Source organism: Cuculus canorus, chromosome 8, assembly GCF_017976375.1.
Source record: "Cuculus canorus isolate bCucCan1 chromosome 8, bCucCan1.pri, whole genome shotgun sequence".
Classification (NCBI taxonomy): domain Eukaryota; kingdom Metazoa; phylum Chordata; class Aves; order Cuculiformes; family Cuculidae; genus Cuculus; species Cuculus canorus.
The window spans coordinates 26928213-26949292 of NC_071408.1; the positions used below are offsets into that span (position 1 = coordinate 26928213).

Sequence of the window (21080 nt, forward strand, 5' to 3'; positions counted from 1 at the left end):
GCTTTGTGTCTAGATGAGAATGTGTAGCTGAAATACTCCCCTTATTCTTGCAGACATGGAGTACAAACTGAACTGGAAAATGGGTATCACTTGCTGCCTCAGACCTACCAGTGAGCCTCGCCTCCAAAAAACATACCCAGCTGTTTTCTTGCATCTGCTTATCATGAGTTCAGCTGTTCTTTCCGTAACTCACATATTCTGTTTCCCAGAATAAAAGGAGGCAAGCTGTCATTGTGTAAAATGTCTGTACCTGCATCATCACACAGATTTCTCTTTTAAATTAGAAAGCTGATGAAAGTCTTGAATTCTTGCATCACAGACTTTGCTAAACTATGCTAAACTAATCTCCATAAACATGAATGGATTTGCCATGGTGGTAGTTCAGTGCTGTGAGAAGCACCCCTTTTCTGTGCTGCAGGTATTGGAAGAAAATAATGGGAACACATTTCCATGAATGCTACTGGTCTTCATATGAGAATGCCCAACTGCAAGGAAATTTGAAGGACCGGCAAGCCTTTCGCTATTGTGACAGCCCTTTTCTAGCAGTAGCGCACATCTACATAATATTGGCCTGTTTGCAGTGACAGATGGGCTGATTTGAGAGTATCAAGACAGAAATGGCCACAGTCATGTATTTCTGAATAGTGTGCTGGTTTTGCACAGTTGCTACAGAAATCCTCTTTTTAATGCAGACACTGAGGCCACTGCTAGCATCCTAGCCTAGGTGATACCATGGCCAGTAACTTCTCTACTTCGCAGCAGGGGTTGCTATGGATGCTTTCAGTCCTCTGAATGTATAATGTAGTTTGTGGTCTTGATTCAGAAGTAAACATCGAGTACCTCCGAAACCTGTCCTTTAGCTATAACCTGCAGATCCTCTCATAACACGTTCTGTGGAACAATTACATCAACCACTGCGATGGCTGGTGATGTCAGTGGAATGAAGCTGAGTTTCATAGGTGTTGAAGTAGATTACTTTCTCTCCCTAGGCAAATAAGTGGCTTCTTTCACTTGTACTAGGAAGCTGATAAACTTTTTTTTTTTTTTTTTTTTTGCAACTTCTTAAGCTTTTAGTCATCACCAGTTATAAGAGAAGAGCAAATCGCCTTTTCATGTTTGGGTAGTATGCTTATAGAAAGTAATCCCTGTGATAAAGACTACAGGAATTGGTGCAGATCCAAGTTCTTTGTCAGGAAGGATTTCTAAGTTGTACTACAATGTTACTGCTTTTTTTAGTCTTGCATGTCATATGCTGATATCCTTTACCATTTTTTGCTTCTGTTCTGTAGGTAAGGCACAGAACTTCAGACCAGGTAATGGCTTTGAAGATGAACACTCTGAACAGCAACAGAGCAAACATGCTGAAGGAGGTTCAACTTATGAACAGGCTCTCACATCCAAACATCTTAAGGTATACTAGCTTTTTTCTGAATCATATAGAGTTAAGTTGTCTTTAGTAGAGCTTTTCTATTTCTAATTTTTTTTTAATGTTATTATAGCTGTATCTGTTGTGAACGTGTTTAGATCAGTTTCTGATTTAGTGGAAGAAGGGGGGAAGTAAGAAAAGACAAATTGAAAATCCACGTGATTTTGGTATCTGGAGTTGACCAGGGATGAGTAACATATTTCAGAGAAAACATTTCACATTATATCATTTTACTGATTCATCAGAAATTTATAAAGAGTGAAATTTGGCTTCTCTTCATGAACTTAAATTACTGCAGATTTAGCACCATTCAAATAATCTATTGTTACTAATCTTGCAGATGAACAATGCAAACTACCATAACTTCCTCATGTTTTTAGGTCTGCTTTCTAGTTTTTGGCATTTTCTTATCGTAGTGCTGCAAGGTGGGATAAGAGGAACGGAAGAAAAGAAGCTAAGGTTGCACTAGTCTGATTATCTGATCTTGAAAGGGAAAAGATAGTTCTTGTTTTGTAATAGATTACTGTATTCAAATCCAAAATGTTTCAATGTGTGTCTTGGTTTTCCTTGCATCTTTTTGATCTTGATTTCTCTTTAATGATGATATGACAAGCAATTAACATAATCAGCTGAAGCCATAACATTAAGAAGTTTTAAGACATGATGACAGTGCATCAAATAGTGCAACAGCAGTTTAGGAGAACCAGTTATTTTGATATTCTCAGGCGGCACAGCCTTTCCTGAAAAGTTCTGGAGACAAAGTGAGCTTTAAGTAACTTTATTACCTCTTCTTCACCAGACTGCTAAGTAGTACATACATGGTACTGATTTCTAAAATCCATTATAACGAGCCTTTTTGGTCCTTGAAATCCTGACTCAGTTTTCATCAACTGATTGGTAACAATATTATTTTGTTGGTTTCACTTGGTATTTGTGAGGAGACATAGCGGAAGCTTTTAATTATCTGTAGGGAATATGTCATTAATCATTCCCATTTTCTATTACTTTTTTCCTTAAAAAAATTCAACAACCAAGAATGTGAACTTTAAAGTTTTTACTCATACTAAACTGTATGACTTTTATCATGGTGTATTTATTCAAGTATTGTAGTAATCTATCACTGATTGAAGTCTTAGTCTGTTCGCTCCAAGGTGAGCTGAATTCCTATTATCTCCTCTGGCTCTTCTGTTTGTTTGGTTTTTGGAATGATGTCAGATATCTGTCTTTTCTGGTTTTGGGATTATTATTTCTTATATCTATTCACCAGTTTTTTTCCCTCAGATCCTTAAGCAGCGTATGATCCTTCATTCTGATGTAGCTGCTTTTTTTTTTTTAAGGTTTGTGGAAAGAATAACTTCTTAGGATTGGCATTGTCAGAATCATGAAGTCAGTACTTTTTATCAGTTTCTTTATCAACTTTCTGTGGTTTCTAAATCTTTGTTTTAAAAAGCATCTAGCTTTACAGGTCTAAAATAAAGTATTTGGTTTAGGCTGGGGTGAGGGAAAGTAGGAAACTGACAGTTTGACAGGCGAGAAGCATTCAATTGCAAGTTAATGTAACCCTGCCTCCCCTTGAACAGAGTGGCACAGGCGTTGTTGAGAACAGAAATTATTGCGCTCAGTTCTGAGCAATTGCTGAAAATAAAACATCTTATGGTGTCTAAGAGATCATATCTATGACATACTGGTCCCCTCTGGCCTCAAAAGCCTATGAATAATTTGAAGTCGGTGTTGTGCAGATGGTCCTGCAGAAAGAACAATAGTGTATTGATTTATGCATGAAGCAGAAAAGGAATTACATTTGGTCTCCCAATTATTAAACGCGATTAATAGAGAAATCTGTTTTTTCTGTGTGTGTAACTAAGCAGTTAGGAGTAATTACATAAGAATATTTAAATAGAAATGGTTTCTCTTTGCATAATATGTTTTGAAGAATAAGCAAGACTTGCTTTATGCGTGGCTTGATTTGAGACTTCATCAAAGAATTGGTTCTCTGGTACAAAATACTGCCTTTTTCTTTCATATTAGGTTAGTACTCTTGCTGGGCAGCAAAGATGTTCTTACAGAAAATGCAAACTGTTCAGTCTTAGTTTATTCTTCTATTGATTAATACACAGTAAAATTTATTATTTTTCTTTCTGTAGCAGATAACAGTATTTTTGTGTGTTAGTTATGTTTCACTTTTTTTTGGCTTAAAATTGCTTACTGCAGTGTTTCCAGTCCCTTTATATCTGGGAGATGACTTGGCCCTTTTTAAATGTTACCTACCTGTGTCTGTCTAATACAGTGCCATGGTGTTGCTAGTAAAATATCCTGCAACAACATGTTCTTGCTGAAGTGTTTTCTGGGATTATTTTAGAATATTTTAAGCTTACGTTAGTGTTTAAAGGGAATGATCCTTTTCCAAGAGGTTCTAATATATAACTTCACCTTTCCAGGGACCACGAGCTACCTCAGTTTGCTGTTATTTACTTCACTTTTTTTCTGTCCTTTGACGTTCTTCCTCTGTTTTGCCAAGTAAGCTGTGTTGTCAATAGCATCAAGTTTAAGTATTGGTCCCTGGATGTCCTCTATATGCCTTGAAGGTGTACTCTGATTTTATGTAGTACCTGCATTGGAGCTTCATCTTCTGTAAGCTCCAGGACTACCTACTGTTAGTAAACTGTAAACAAGTTACTTACCTTAGTGCTGATCTGTTGTTTGTCAGTAAGGATACTAAGTGGATTCATAGGCTGAAATGTTGAGATCATGCGCGATAGTGGTAGCAGGTAGAGGGCTGCAGGCACTCATTTTACAAGCCATTTGATATCAGATGAAACTAGATAAATAACTGGCTTTATAGTACCCAAAATCTGCTGTCAGCCTATTTCAAGGCATGCAGTTCAGTCAATGCTTTAGGAAGTGAATGTCAGATTCAACAGTGATGCATTTATTCTAGTATACTAAAATCTTCTGTAATCTGGGCATTGTTCTGTTCTTGAACATTCTAAAATTTGTAACTGAATCAATGTTTTTGCCCTAGAACTCTTCCTTGGTTTATAGGAACTGAGTGATACGGAAAAGAGAAGAGATTCCTCTTCCTAGTGTGTTTGATAGCCAACAATCGTTATTATCCTTTGAATGATTAAAAATACCTATCCCTTTGCCAGAGCTCCAAAAGACATAGCAACTTTTTACAAGGTATCTGTTCCAGTTTGCACACAGTTAACGTCACCATTTTATTGCAACTATTACTGTATTTTTGCTGTTGATTGCATTGATACATGCATCTAAAATATATATATATATAAATATTTTCTGGTATATTTTCAATTAAGAAGATGAGAAATTGCCCTATATTAAAGGTATTATTTTGGCAAAGGTATTTTTATCTGTCTATTAAAAATATTTTGGACTAGAAGATTCCAGATCTTGCAGCTATGTTGACATGATGGTAAAGTAAGTTTTTCTTTTTTTCCACCTTCCCTCTTCCTTCCTATTTCAATTAGCAGATGATTCCAAAGGCAGAGTAGACTAACTAATGTAGTAACTTTTTGTTCTCTCACTCTCTGGTGATCATAAGAAACTACCTATGAAAGATCTGCTATGAAAGATCTGCTGTCTTTGTCTATGTATTGTTCCCCTCCCAGGGATCAGTTTAAGGACATTTTAGGCATGGATAGGGCAAAAGCAGACTAATGGTGTTCACAAAGTGCTCTGCTCTGTTTCTGCCGTCGTACCCATCTCATATCATATCTATCTCCCCCTCACTCCTGCATAAAAACTAAACATGGAGGGCTAAAATGCTTTTCTGCCTCTGATCTACACTTCTTGCTGTGGGTGTGGATTGTGCCGGCTCCATCATGTCTTCCCTCTAAACAGATGATAAGAGCAGGAGTGGAAAAGCGACCTGTGGTTCTGGTTTACACCATGCAATGTTTACTGTAGCCACTTTAATTCAGGTTGGCTGATACATGGGAAGTCTGTAATTGCCTTTGTTAGGGAGACTGAAGTTTGGAGTGTTTCTTCACTCATTAGCTTGTGTCCCACTTACAGCCCAGTGCTGTTCAAGGTTTGGCTTACGTTTGGTACCAGGGTTATAAAAGGTCTGGCTTGTAAATATTTTTCACTGCTTTGCGGCTTCTCTAAATGCTGATGTGCTGCCATAGTCATGAGCTTTTACCCAAATCACAGTAAGAAAATATGGCTAAAAAGGGCTAAATATATCTTTCTGTCCTATGCTGGAAGCCCTAGGGCTGCAGCGTGAGATACCATGATACCTTTTCATTCTGGTAGTGTCTTACAGGTATGTTTTTCTCATTTTCACAAATGAAGTGGTGTGTTTACACAGGTTCTCCGTCTCTTGTGCTGCCTCCTAAATTAGTGTATCTTTGTTTTTGGTATAGAATTTCAGTCTTTATCACTAATGTTTGCATCAAAAAGTATTTCTATATTTAATCTGTACCCTGGGAACTTCATTTAAAACATTCTCTACGCAGAAAGCTGTAGCTCATGTTTTAAGTGCTCTCATGGGAGCATTTGGAGGTATTGTGTGTTTGGCAGTGAGTGTGCAGGCAGATCGAGTCATTGATCAAATCCACCTTCTTGCGTGTGCACAGACCCACACGAATAAGCAAGCAGTATGCCTATTACATTAACTCCTTTCAAGGAAAACCTTATTTTATCTCCTTTCAGACAAATCTAGCACACAATACCAGGGTATTTTTGTGCAGTTTTCTCCTGTCAAACCTTTCTTTTTGTGGAATTACTTATGATTGACTTTATTGCAATAGGGAGAAGGATGGCTTTTGTCTTTTAATATCCTTTGTCCTGTATTGAACAGTGCCTTAATGGAAAAGGAGAATACTTGTACTTCTCTTTGTGTAAGGTGGAGTATTTTAGAAACGCTGAGCACAAGACAGCAGAAGAGAGGCTTGTGCATTATGTAGAATGTTACAGAGAAGACAGCTGAAATGCCCTACCTCCGTGTCTTGAATCAAAATGCAAGTGTGGAAATGTTTAAATATGTTTTTAATCTAGGATGGTGCCTAAAACATTAAGGAATGTCTTAATGCAGACTTAATATTCTTACTCACACTTCTCCTTCTCCAATAACAGCCACTGCAGTGAAATAAATCTCTCTCTTTTGACTTTGCTTCTCTTTGTTACTGAGCTCATATGAGAGACTTTTGCATTGGAGTGTTTTGCTTATTTCTTATTTTTAATGTTATCATCAAACTGCTGAGTTTTCTCATACAAGCAGTAGATTTCAAAGGAGATCAATTTATTCTGTTCGACTGTTAACTGTCCCAGGTTTATCCAGAGAACACAAACATGTCCCATTGAAGTTCTCTTAATGGGAAGCATGTGTGTAATGTCTAGATGTCCACAGTGGCTGTACAATCTGGATATTCATTTTCCTTGGTATATCACAGGGAAGCAAAGATTGCAGACGGAGGCTACAATTCTTTGTCTCCCCTTTTCTCTGCAGCATTTTCTCCCTAACGCTGAACTGACAGCAGTTTGTGTAACTGCTGTAATGGACTAAGAAATTTCCACATTACCTTCTCTTGCTCTCCTCTAGGACAGCAGGTATTCCAGGCTGAGGAATAACTTAGTTTACAGAAAGAGAGACTCCCGACATCTAAACATCACTGACATTTATTAGAAAGCATTTTGTGGTCTGTGCTCTGCTGTATTTAGGGTGGACTTCATATTTGTAGCTTCTGGGGAACTTTTTCCAGCTGCTAGTTATGATTTTGGAAATGCTTCAGCATTCCCGGTAAGGCCAGATACGTTGTCTTGACAATAAACTTCCTTAAATCTGCAAAAGGTCTCCTGTTTTGTGGAGGACTGGCTCATTTGAGCCATGCTTCCGACTAGAATGGTTATAGGAAGTGTAACCTTTGGCTAACAAGACATTCTGCTGAAGTTCACCTACAAGCACGTTTTGGCTCTGGAGACAATGCGTCTAGCCAAGAGGAATATTCTCAGCTGTACTGGGCCAGCATGTCAGCTTCCTATCCACAGAACTTGGAATCTCATCTGGGTAATCTCAGAAATTGAAATCTTATGTTAAGTCTTGCTTGGTAATTGCATTTCCTGGTAGCAGCTGCACGTATTATCTTTTAGAACAAATGCTTTCCAACAGTATTTTGTAGCAGTACTTAGCTTGTTATTGCTTGATACAGCAGCTATGAAGAAGTTTTCCAGGAACTTGGATCACTAGAGGTCTACTCTATCAAATCTATTTTCCAGATTCTGAAAACTGAGATTCTTGACACAAAGTTTAAATGGGTTCAGTATGTTGCTTGTAAACTCATTAATTCCGTCTTTATCAGTGTATGAGGTTTCTCTTTTCCTGGGTAATAAACTCTAAATATGTGAGGTTTATAAACGTATCTTTATGTCCATTTTCTTTTCCATGAGATCATGAATTTGAGCTTTAGTTTTAATTTCTGATTTAAAGTTAGAAATGTATGCCTATTTCCCAGCAGAAACCTTAAACATTGAAGAGGTTTTGACCTCTAACTCTTGGTACCTTGAGACAGTGTAGTTTTTCTGCCTTAAGTGTAGGTTCACAAAGGTAACGGATTATGTTTCCATTGAGACTTCCCCTGACCAAAACAGGTTGGCAGAAAAATCTAAGTTCTGCCAGTCTTTGGGTGACAGTGGGGTTTTTCCTTTTAGGCAAAGGTGAGACCAAAGATTATATTTTTCCAAGATTTTAATAAATTCTTAATTGCATTCCTGTTTTAGAATTCAGTCAAATACAGTGAATTCCTAATTTGAAAGTAATGTAATATACCTTTACAAAGGAAGAAATTGTGTATAGATGAAAACATTATTATTTTTAATTACTTAGCCTCAGTTTTTGTTGAGTAAAAACGCTGCAGTACTGGGTTAACCTTGTGTCATTAGCATGTTTCATAAAGGGGAAAGTAATATTTTCAAAAGTTGTCTAATAGTGGAACTGATATCTTGGATTTTTTTCCCCATTTTTTGCTTGTGAATAAAGCTGTTAACACCGTGCCTGATAGCTGTGAGGCCTTTTGAAATGCATTGAGGAACAAAGTGATTTCTGCGCTGGAGCAGCCTGGATTTTTAGTCTCGGGAAGCTTAATTTGTCAACTTGTTTGAAAAACTGTTCATATGCAATTGCTGCATGAAGTGGAACTCTGGAACAGCAATGTTTCGAGTAGATGACATCTAAAAGAACCCTTCTTCCCTTTCCTCTGAATACCTGGTCATGTTCTACTGCTCCTCATTAAACGAGAGGAATGGATTTTTCACTGTCTCCCAAATTAAATTTGCATATTAAATTTGAGGAATATTATTTGAGGTGAGAATAGGCAAAATAGCCATTCAAGTACAAGTCCTGCTTCCTCTTTCTTTATAAAGAGATTTCCACAGCTCAGCTTAGGCAAAGGACTTTATCTATATTATTTTTCTTTGGCTGCTTGTAATTTACCAGTCAGCTGTTAGACAAGAAGAGAACAGTGAGGATCATTCATTTCTTCAAAAGCGGCTTAGCTGAACTAGTACTACATGTGTCTTGCATTGTTTTGTTTTTAAATTCGGAAACATTTGAGGATATAAAAGGTCCTTTTCCTTCAAATTGTTCTCCACAAGATTCCCCCATCACATTTAATGAGATTGTGCATTTCTACCCGTTGCTTGCAAAGTAGAAATTTCTGAACATTGTGGAAATGACAGTGTGTTTTCACTTGTTGAGAACAAAATCTAAATTATAGAACTGAAAATTAGTTAATCTGAAAAGAACCAATACTTTATCCGTGCGGGGAGGGATCTGACATGCACGCAATTGAAGTTTTACAGAACTTTCTCACAGGAGATATTTACGGTGAATATTAATTTGCATTTTATCACTTTTAATTTCAGCTTGTATGGTGGTAAAAATGAGCTTTCAGTTGTTCCTTATATGTTAAATGTATGGCATGTTCTCTATCCCTTTCTGAACCTTGTGCAGTGTGGGGAACTTCTGTGAAATAGAGGACTGGGGAGGGGAAGTTACTGCACGTATGTGCCTCCATGTTTATGAGTGGTTAGGAATGGGATAGGAAGAAACATCTTTATGCTTAAGCAGCAAAATGCAAAGGGAAGTAATTTTCTGTTTATGTAGACCAACACTAGACTGCTTGGCTTAAACTTCCTTAGAACTCTGAGACTGTTCCTTTCTGCGTAAATCATTATGTTGGCCTTTGTTTATAGTAAAATTAGTAATTTTCCATCTTGAGTTTGAGCTCTCTCCTGTTCTCTCCTGGAACTGCCAATTCAGATTATGTTGTAGTGCAGACGCATGATTTTGGTTTATGCTGAGATGTTTAAATAATCAGCCTTGAGTTATGCAGTATCTGTGAGGCTGAATTATTTTTTTCCTTTTCTTTTTTTTTTCTTGGCATATCCATTACTTCCTATTAGCTTAGTTTCTTTAAAGAAAAAAAGAAAAGAGGGGGGGGGAAAAAAGCCCAAACCACTTTTCTTTTCTTGTTTCTTTTAGGTTTATGGGTGTCTGTGTGCATCAAGGACAACTACACGCACTTACTGAGGTAAGACTATTTAATAATATCCATGCTCAATATGAAACAGTTCCCCAGCCAGATTCTGCAACTGCTCTTCACCTTGAGCGGTAGTTTCTTTTATGATTACTCGTGAGTTAATCGCATGTTGCTTATTTTGCAGTGGGAGGACTGCAGGATCAAACCTCAGAGCTATACTTCATTCATGGCCCTTCTATGTCTTTTCTCATCAGAAGTACTTACTAGGATGAAAAAAAAAAAATCACTGTAGGAACATTAAATTTCACTGATAATATTTTGAATGTGGATTACCATTCAGTTGACGCCAAATATTATTTGCTTCAGTGACATTGCATTGTATTTAAGTCTTATTTATACTCTGGTTGTGTGTGCGTTTCACAAGTGAATCAGGGATGTTTCAGCTGGGTAATATTAGTGTATTCGATCCTTACCATGATCTTATTTGGAATAACATCAAGAATAACATTATTACAGCTTAATCTGAGTCTAGTAAAAAAGAATTATTCCACTGCCCATATACCCTGGCCAAGATCTGGGTCTTAAATGAGAAACTGAAGTTTCCATTCATGTGAGTCTTCCCACCAAGTTTTACTGGGTTGTACGCTTAATCCCCTTGTAAACTGCTCAGGAAAAACAAGAAGGGAGTATTATCTTGTTAGGAATAGCATTGCCTGTTTTGAGTCAAAATCAATAAAATATTTTCCTGCTGGCTTAGTTTGAGTACAGATTGAGGGAAAGCTCATGTTTTGTAAAGTTAATGTTTCTGATTTACTTCTATTTAGTAGGAAATGCTCAATTAAAAGATTAACCCTTTCCCACCCTGCAAAGACAAGTATATTAGTAATTGGTGGTTAGAAAGAGTTCCTGCTATGCTTGCTAAGAACTGCTGTAAAATGAAAAGATTGGATAGCTGTATGCCAGTCATCAGGGTACGTTTGTCCATTGCTTTCTGTAACTTTCATACACAGCTCTGAGTCAACGATGAAAATATGTGGGCAGTGAATTTCTTCACCTTCTGGGGTGACAATTCTGCAGTTCTAGTTCTGGCTGCTATTAGTTGAGGCACACCAGTTCACAGTGGCTGTATTTGTAGTGTAAGAGCTAAGATAAATAGGCTTTCAGAAATTTCAAGGTACAGCATGTTTGAGGGGACCTTTGGTACAAGAGGGACAGTTTGTTCCTTCCCTCTCCTGTGCTCAGCAGAGGAAATCTTTCTAAGATTTGGTGTTAAATGGCTGATCAAGTCCTTCAGGCAGGCTTTGCTAACTGTATCGACAGTTTCTTTGGGATTTCTGATCAGTTAAAATAGGAGGTTTCAAGCCCTTCTATTCACTAAACGTGTCCTAGAAGAGGTGGACCTTCATCACACTTTGTACTAAATCTTGGCAGATCTTCCTCAGTGTGGTTTTTGAGTTAGTTGGTTTGTTTGTCCCCCTCCCCCTTCATCCCATTTCTTGCAATTTAAACAGCCCTCCCCACCCAGAAAGCTGAAAAATGAAAACAGCACAGATGCTTCCTCATGGAGAGCTAACTTCATAGCTGCTTACTTTGTTCAGCTATTTTTGAGTTTTGGCAAGCAAATAAATCTAAGAAAGACTTCAAAGAATAGCTTTTTATGGTTATACTTCAGAATAACAGAAGAGATTCCTAAAACATCTTGAGACCAAAAAGGAAAAGTTTTAGACTGAAGGGTGCTGCAAAATTTTTGAGAAACAGAATAACTTTAATGACACACTAATGTATGTGTAGTCATCACTGTTTTTCTTATGTGGACCGAGGTGGACATTTAATGCCTTTGATAGGAAGAAAAATGACCAAGGTCTATCATAGGTTGATGTTGTAGGGAATCCACACACAATTTTGTCCAGTGCGGTGGTGGTTTGGTTTTACAGAGCTTTTAACAGTTAAGAGCTGTGTATGTTCCAAGTGGAGGAATTAGTTGTGTTTTTCTGGCAACAGCAGTGGCATTTTTCATCTTGAAGTGTGTGTAGAGTAATAGTGGAGCTCTGAAAACTTCTGGAGGTTAGTGAAGGGGGCTGAAATTGCTGGCTGAGGGAATTATTAGTAAGATGGACGTGGTGAATCACCAGTTCAAATATAGCCCAGGAGGACAAACAAATCAGCCACTGTCTCGTGGCTTTTTTCAGCTTGCGGTCGAAAAGATGGTCTACTGGCTTCCAGTGCTCAGCATAATTGATAGTAGCCTGATGCTATTAGCACTTGGAGAACTTCTGCCAGGGTTTCACTCCTTTGGAGATGAAGCTGTTGATTCAGAGGCCCGTTGCTCAATAGGCGTCTGAGTCACGGCAAGGAGAGTCCTCTCTTGCACTGCCTTATGCTGGACCTGTTCTGTAAGGAGCTTAATTATCTCCTCTTGTATTTTGAGAGTACAGTTGATGATACACCTAAGTAAAAGGGATATAGAATCACTTAGATTTTGAGGGTGTGGTGGGAAATCGTGTTTATTTGTATGTATATGTTTCCATGACAGAAGAAGTTGAGGACTAGAGGCAAATGTTCGGTGAATGGATTTAGGCAACCTGTGTGTGATAGCCTTCTGTGCTATTAACAGGCAGGGCAATAACCACAAATGTGAGAGGAGCCTTGAGGGTTTTATAAGCCTGTTGAGGGGCTATGTTTGTGATACACAGTGCTTTGTTATTGGAAGGCAGAGTATGGAGCATTACAGATTTCTTTTCTTGCATGTTTAAACACATGGGAGGCTAAACAAAGTGGATCATGCAGAGCTTGTTTTTTGCTGCTCTGGTGAGAAAGGTGTTGATCATCTGTAGGCCTTGGTATTTTCCCTTTTGGCAGCATTTTATGTTGGTTTAATTGTCCTCTCTCAAGTGGCTTTTGTTTTTGAAACTGTTGGGCAAGAAGCAGTTTCTGTTTGTTTTGTTTTGGTTTTTTTCAAAGTAAGAATGGAATTGTTTAATTTTAGACTGCGCTGGGACTTTGGCCTTGTTCAGAATCCAAAGTCTTATCAGTTCTGAAAATCCAATATTGGTTTTGAAGCTCTCAGCTCAGAAGCTGCGGCATGTGCCTCTTCTGAAATAGTTCAGTATCTGTCCTTTGAGTTGCAGAAAGGCGTAGGTTGGCAGGCACCTCTGTCGTTGCAAGCACACAGTTAAGAAACATTTCAGGGAAGTGAAGTAGCTGCTTTATTAGGTTTGCTGCTTGGATGAGCTGGCAGGTGTTGGACTGCCTCCTTTACTCTGAGCTAATGGGCACACATTTGCTCTGCTGTTTTCTGTAAAACCAGGAACTGGGCATTCCTTTCTCAGTATTTGGCTCTTGTCTGTAGCTAGTGGTTTGTTTCTGTAGCTACGAGAATCTGCAGAGCTTCCTGCTATACTTGCATGCCTCTCCTTCAAGCATCTCTCTGTTTTCTGGTCACCTTCCTAATCTGACAACTCTCCATTTGCTTTTGTTTCTTAATATCCTGGCAGACAGCACCCTCAGACTTGGAGAAACTTGCATTGTAGTACGGTCTCTGGTGTCAGTCAGTATGAGATGCTGCTGAGCATTCAGGGACCAGATCTGAGCCACTGCCCGGAGGTCAGCAGACAGCACACTCTAACTGGCTCACAGCTTCATGTGCCCTGGAGTCTGGAGCAGCCATGGCTGAATAGCAGTAGCGTACAATCTTAACCCATGCAGCTTTACCGTGGAATGGATGCATGAGCAAGCACCCATTTTAGGTGGAAGATGAACAAATGTATTTGTGCATTGCAGGTTCTATAGGCCCATGTTATTTTACTGAAGCAGGTAATGGAGCATACAATCTGTAAAAGCCACTTAATACCTTTTTGTGGGTCTTAAATAATTTAAGCAGGTTTATCTGAATTTCTAAGAGAGACATCAGGCTAAAATCTTGTTATAATTAGATGTATATATATGCAGAGAATGAGTCATACATCTTGATAATCCATTCTTGAAGGAAATGAAAACCCAAACAGCTGTGTGCATAGAAGATGAGGAAGGGAGAGTTATCTATTGATGGGGATAGCTTGAAACTGCAGTGCTTCACAAACAATAGTTAATTGTTACAACAGAAGTTTTATGGCAATTAATTTGTACTGGATGATATGAAAGTGCACAAATGCTCTGCTGCTGCCATCTGAAGCTGTAGATTTACTTGCTGTAGTTTTTGAGGTGCATTGGAGCTCTCTTAGGCAGGGAGCAGGGCAGTGTGGAGGAACATATGATCTGAGATGGAGGGGTAAACAGTACTGTCACAGCCAGCAGCAGGATCTGTTGTCTTCCTGATGCCTCTCTTGCAGTTTTGCCATCTTTCTTCTTGCTGGTGTCCTACACAGTCAGTCCTGATTCCATCCCAAGTGTCGTGAGTCTAAGAGTATATCTGGTCAGCCTTGGTTTTAAGCTGCCGGAAGGTGGCATTTGGACAATGATGAGGTAGCTGTAAGGGGTGAGCCAGCTTTTCTGTGCACCTGGCCCCCCCCCCCCCAGCACATTCCACTCGCTGGGTTCTCCTTATCAGCTGCCTTGCATACTGCACCTTGCAGGTGCTGTGTGCAGGGCTGCAGGAAGGTGCCTTGAAGTCTAAAACTTTTCCTGGGTGCTCAAAGTGGTGTTGTCTGCAATAGAGGATGCTGGCGATGTATGTAGTACAGACAACAGAGTTCAGTGCAGATCTGTGGCAAAAAGTGCTGCAAGAATATGTTGGGGTTTTTTGGTTTTTTTTTTTTTTGAAGAGAATCCACAGAATTCTTTGAGCTGAAAATGTGAATTCAGTTAATTTTTATATAGCTGTGTCACAAACCCCAGGGAAAAAAGTTACTACAGAGATCCTTCTGGACACGTTGATTTGTATCTTGGGCAAGATAATTGCTATGGGACAATTTTGACGTGTTGCACTATTAACAGTTTACTGAATTTGTTGCTGCTTTTTTTGCCATCAACCACAATCCAGTGTTTTGAGGCAAGAATGCTGTTATGTAGCAGTCTGGAAAATACTTCTTTCCCCCCCTGGCCCTCTGCTTCCTTGTGCAGTAGATCCCTGTTGTACTCCTAGAGCTCATCTAAATGAAAGACCCTGTGGCTTTTCAAAAGAGGTTTTTTTTGATAAGTTGCTCTGTGATAACTGAAAACTTTCCTCCTCCTCCAATAGCAGTAATGTAATTAATCTGTAGATGCAGTTAGTGGAGTTCCAGGCCTCCGGAGACTTTCCGTTTTTTAGGGCTTTGGGTTTTTTTAACTTTCGGAGATAGCACTAATTGGGAATTAAAAATATTAAAAGCTTAAAATTCTCAGAATTGTTAGAATTGTGCTGAATTATCATTTTACAGGGAAGGGAAAGTAAGTTCTTCAAGCAAGAAGGCCCTTCTGATACGCAGCTTTCACAAGCGGAATCTACCACTAAAAATACTTCATTTTCCTTCTTTCTTTCTTTTTCCCTCAGTTTTTAAGCACCTTTCTACAGAGAGTATTTGACCCTAGAATGGAGAAAACCAGACAGACACCACTTACATCTCCTCTTCTAAAACTTTATGCTGCAGAAAAAATTGTAGGTGTACATTGCCTTCCAAATGGCAGTTGCTCACTTTTGAAAGTTTTAAAAAGCCCTAGAACACCATTCATTCCCTGCTCCCTCCTCCCTCCCGTATCCTGTAACACTTGCTAATCCCTGCTATTATTCCACTGGTGTGATTCATATTGTTTGAATAACTTTAGTTTTACTTGTGTAGCACTGCAAATATTTAACTGAACTTTGGTGATCGCAGTAGGCTCGCCCGTCAAATCTAGAGAACTTGGTGTCTTTAGAACTGTGGTTCCTATTAGCAGCCATTCTGCAAATATTCCATACAGCAAGGGAATTGTTCCCAGTTTAGGTTTTACCTGTTTGCCAGCTCAGGTTTAGTCTGTTGGTTTCCCCTCAAAAAAGAATAGCTGCAGTGGTTGGTCACCCTGATCTTGGAGACAGCTAAAGAGAGGATGAAAGTTAAAGGTGGCACCAAGTAGAAAATTAGAAGAAATGCAGGGATTCTTGGCTTCATCCTTTTAGATGATGTTACTCATCTGCTGGATTTTGCCATCTGTTACGGTTTAGCCCCACCTGGCCAAACTCGGCAGCTAAATCTGTGCTGTTGAGCCTCTAAAATCCCTTCACTCCCACATCGCCCGGGGAAAGGGGAGAGGGAAATGAGAGGTGACTTACAGGTTGGAAACTAGAACTACAGCTTTAATGAAATGATAATGATAACAGTAGAAATAATTAAAGTAATAAAATATAATCAAATATATGAGATCGTGTTGTCAGCCCACCCCTCGGTGACTTTACATAACCACAGACACTACAGAGTAGATATGAGGGAATGGGTCCACGGCTAGGAGGGAGCTGGATTCAGGAATGCATGGATCTGGGATCAGGAGCAACCAGACAAACAAGGTCCTCACTGGACATCAGCGATTGTAGAAGAGAGTGAGACCCTCGTGATCTATCGGGTTTATTCAGAGTATGATGTTTATGGGATGGAATACTCTGTTGGGCAGTTTAGGGTCACCTGCCCTATTTGCCTCTCCTCATAGGTACAGCCCTTTTTCCGCCAGCTTGAGGATGGCGGTGGTTAAGTATAAGCATTGGCCTTTTTGCATACTGGTGCCCTGTGTTATTGCTTTAGAGAGGAACAGTCTTAAAAACCATGCAGCCAGTTTTCAGAGAAATGAAGTTGCTTACAGCAACTCAGTCTCAAAACTGACTCTAATTTACCTAAAACTACAACACCATCCAATTTAGAGGAAAAAGAGAACCCCAACAATTTAGAGAATTGTTAGGGAAGCCCTTTACTTCATGCAAGATTAAAGGTTTTGGTATTAGTGTCAAACCATGCTGATTAGAAGCTTCCAGATCAGGTTACATTCCTTTAGCTTGTGCTTTTCATTAGCAACCCATGTTTACTGAAATCTTCCTGAGGTACTTTATATAATTTTTTTTATTGTAGTACTGAAAAAGGCAATTCAAGAGGAGGAGCAAAAAGCAGAGAGGTGAGGAGACTCTGGAGATGTTTTGGTCCTTTGTCTCTTCTCAGGATTGGTCCCTAATTCTGGTCTAATATGGTCTCATTTACATACATAAAGCATCTTACTTGAGGGTATTGAAGGTCTCGGGCAGTATGTTACTTACTTTATGGTCTTATGAAACTGGCAACTGCTGTGACTTTGTGAAGGAATGCAGTAAGCAACTGTGCAAACTCTCTTGAATGTTTTTGGTGACAGCTCTGAGAATGTAACTGTTAATTCTAAATGTGTAAAAATGGAATTTGCTTTGAAATAACTTTAAAAAAAGATGCAATGATGACAAAGGATATCTTACAGATGACTTTCGGGAGCCAACAGCTGGCACTTTTAAATGCCTCCTGGCTAGGATGCTGCAGAAGGACTGGCTGCTTAAACTTGTAAGAACTCAAAGTATGTGTAAAATTCTGCAGATTAAACTGATCCTTATGATCTCTCAGCCAATGAATAGCATGACCTATGGATTAATGCTGTAATAAATCTCTACTTTACAAACTTTATTCCTTTTGTTCTTAGTGCAGATTTTTTTGTAGCTTGTGTTGGAGCTACAGCTTCATTTTATGTACTTCCTTGGGAACAGGAAGAAGAGTTGTCCTTTCAGTGGCGCTATACTGGTACCAGTGCTGGAAAGTGTAATGTGTGGGGGCAACCTGTGCCTTTTGAGGTATAAAAGCCAAGTACCAGAAATGCAAGTTTAGCCCTACCAAAGGTCTATCAGAGGCATTGAATCTTCCGTTAAACTAGGGTTACTTCCTACCCCTCTTGATATGGACTTGAGTATTGGAACTGAATATTTAATTCCAGGAAGGTATACTTTGATGACAAGAATCGTTATATGGTATAAAACTACAGTACTGATGGGTACTATTTGTTTACCCCTTCTGTCATAGGACTGAAGTCCAGCCAACACACATCTGTTATTACCTCCGTTGATTTGGTTGTTTGGGTTCATTAGCTTTTCCCTTACAGGAGTCATTAAGAGTCAGGCCTTGCATATACTTGCTTTGAGATCATCTGGACCCCAGGGATTTTAGCTCTCAAGAAGAGTAACGGTAACCCTGTCTGATGCAGCAGCAGTTGTGTTTCCCCTTAATGACCGAGAACTGTCTGAGAAGTTCGCTGTAGGACCTGAGAAGAGTAAGGGTCATGGCAGCAGAGGTAGGGTTTAAAACAGCTGGAAATAATTCGTGTGTTTGGAAGACTAGACTAGTCTGTAGTGTAAAAGGTGAAAAATCCTTCCATCCCTTTGCACTTTTTTCCAGAACTGAAGCAGAATGAATGCATCAGTTAAGAATCTGCACTGCTTCATTTCTGTTCTTGAGAAAAAGCACTTATAGTCTCACCACAGGAGAATTGTTGCAAGCTAATAGATGCTTTGAAATATCTAATTAATTCGAGCATCCTTTTTTAAACTACATAGAACTGTGAAGTCTTTTTACTTTGGGGAATAGTGTTAAGGGGAACCTACAAGATGCAGGAGTCTTTGTAACTGTATGCCTGAATATCAGCACAATGTTTTTAGTTTTAAAAAACATGTACAGAAAGATAAATCTATTGCCTGCATTTTGTACTTCGTTGCTTTTGAACACCAAGGCTGTTAGGAAGAACTGAAAGTGTCACCTTCCTTGTCACATACAGCAGCGATCTGGCTGAAAGGAAACAAATGTAGGTAATTGGGACTTTTTCTTGAGCAAAAAATTTAGGAAGCATCTGTCTGTGTTCCAAGATGAATGTGTTTATAACATGGCCACGTCTCTAGCAATATCTTTTTGAAATTTTGAAGATCCTGAATCTTTAAAGTGATAAAAGTCTTGGGATGTGCTTCAGAGTTCTGGTTTCAAAGTATCATCTTCAGCTTTTGCTTAAATTGTTGTCATATTAAAAAAGAGATCTGTGAACTTGAACTTTAGGTACTTGTATGTGTGCTTATATGTGAAATAACTTATTTTAATAGCTTTGTCCAGGACCACATGTAGACCTTGTGCTTTCTTCTGTTCTTGTGTAGCTTGCAAAATGACTCCTAGCACATCTTTGATCGTTTTGAAATGCAGTGATAATTTTTTTTATAAACTTGTTTCAGTGCAGACACTTCCCTTCGTCTCTTGATTGCTTATAATAGAATTTTAAAAGTACTTGTCAACGCTTGAGCCATATTTGGTCTTAGTTTTGCACTCTTCCCAGCATATGGACTGTGAGTTTCAGTTTTGCTGTAACAGTTTGCCTGGGTTCTCAGTTCAATTTATAGAAAGTGGCTGAACGCTCTCTCAGCAAATGTAGCTTGATGACAAACTCGACCTCATCCTTTCTCTGTGCTATACAGGGCATCGTACTGTTTCATCTTCAAAGTGGTGTCCTTTTTCTCCATGAATTCATTCTCTTTGGAAGAGTGCAACATGTCTTTCTCCAACTTGAGAGGTCCGCATAGGAAAGGCTTAATACATTTGACACTTCCCAGCTTGCAGAATTGAAGAGACCCATTCCTGTGCCGTTGTGTGGGTGGCTCTAGAAGCAACTGTCCCCTCATTCAGTATTAACTGGAGAGTGCTAGACTAATTAACTGTATTGGTTTGGGGGGAGAGGTATCTGCCATAACTATGTTTTTTGAAAGGGTGCATGAAAAAAAAGAAAAAAAAAAAAATCCTGTTTTCAGTAATGATTTGGTGTAGATTATCAGCTCTAGGAAGACCGGGGGAGGGTTAAAAGGATGTGAGCACTATCATGCTGTTTTAGCAGCTAAAGACATCTCATTTTTGTTAAAATAATGCTGCAGGTATTTGTGCTGAGCCTAGATGATCAGTGATTCCAACAGCTGAAGAGCTTGCAATCACTGTACCTTGTATATGAAATTTGAGTTAGGCTGATGAAAAGTAGAAGGTATGCACCGGTGGATGGAAAATGAAATCTAAACATGGGGTGTGTAATAAGTAAATTCAACTGTTCAAAGTCAGTAGAGTTTAAAAAGCTTTTAGGAAAGGGAGGGTACTGTTGGGATTTGGGAGAATGTCACGCTGTTTAAACCTGGTGCTATAGCTTTTTGTGAATTATTTTGTAACACAAAAAGGCAGTGTGTCTAAGACAGTGAAGTTATTTCATGGAGTTAAGACAAAGTACATATTCTTTACTTTTGTTTATATTATTTTCCTTGGGAACTAAATATTTTTGTGAATTAGTTAAAAGGAAAAAAGACTTCAGTCCCAAACACAGCTTGATGTGCTGCACATACCAAAAAAGCCCATTTAAAATCACACAAGGGGGCCTGGCCTTCAATGACAGGAGGCAGGAAATTTAGTGTTCTGGCTGAAATTCCATCTTCAGTTCATACTGTTGCAGTCTGATGTTGTGGTGTATGTGGATGCTTGACCCTTCTGTTCTTTCTTCAGCGAAAATGATACAGGCCTCCACAGGAGTTTCTGCGAAGTCTGTCTGATTTGTAGCTTTGCAATTTTTAGTGCTTAAATATCAAAAGTCAAGTTCTTGGAAAGCCTGCAAAGGACCTTAAAGTTAGGTGATCTTTCAGGTTTTTTTTCCCAAATCTGGTGGCTATTTACTTTTTCACGAATGGAAGTTAACCATCTTGTCTTGGATCATCTTGCAGTGATCAAAGATCTAGGGTTTCTAGACAAACACTGAAGGACAGAGGATTTCTTTTAACCTAGTTTTTGAGTTGGTCACATCAAGTTAGCCCCTTGAGAAAGCAGGGGCCCCTGTTGCATAGCTTCACTTTGATAGGAAGTTGAATGCTGCTGTACCTGGTTTCAGCACTTGCTCTGAGAACAGAAGGAAGCTTTAATTATGGAATTTGTGTGTGTTCCTGTGGCTGTGTGCCTGATATGATTTGACCTATTCCCTCAAAATGCATCTTTTTAAAGAGAGTGATTTCCCATCTTGTACATGTGCAGAATTAGAATAATAAGTAAGAGAAGTTCATGTAGGTCCTTGTTTTACAGAAAGGTAGAATTGATTCTCAAAAAGCTGCAGTAAAAAGCTTACTTGTGGGAAACAAAGCTGACCAGAATGTTGGCTGATGGAGGATGTAGGCTAGTCTTACAGGCACGTTTTCAGAGGGAAATGCTGAC

General features: G+C 39.0%; 1 protein-coding gene across 1 annotated transcript in view; it reads left to right on the forward strand.

The window, feature by feature from the left end:
* The window catches only part of TESK2 (testis associated actin remodelling kinase 2), an 80404-nt gene that overhangs the window by 24297 nt on the left and 35027 nt on the right, over positions 1-21080 (forward strand). Inside the window, exons 3-4 of the mRNA XM_054072985.1 lie at positions 1290-1411; positions 9927-9975. Of these exons, the coding sequence (XP_053928960.1) occupies positions 1290-1411; positions 9927-9975 (171 nt within the window). The remainder of the gene's footprint in view (positions 1-1289; positions 1412-9926; positions 9976-21080) is intronic.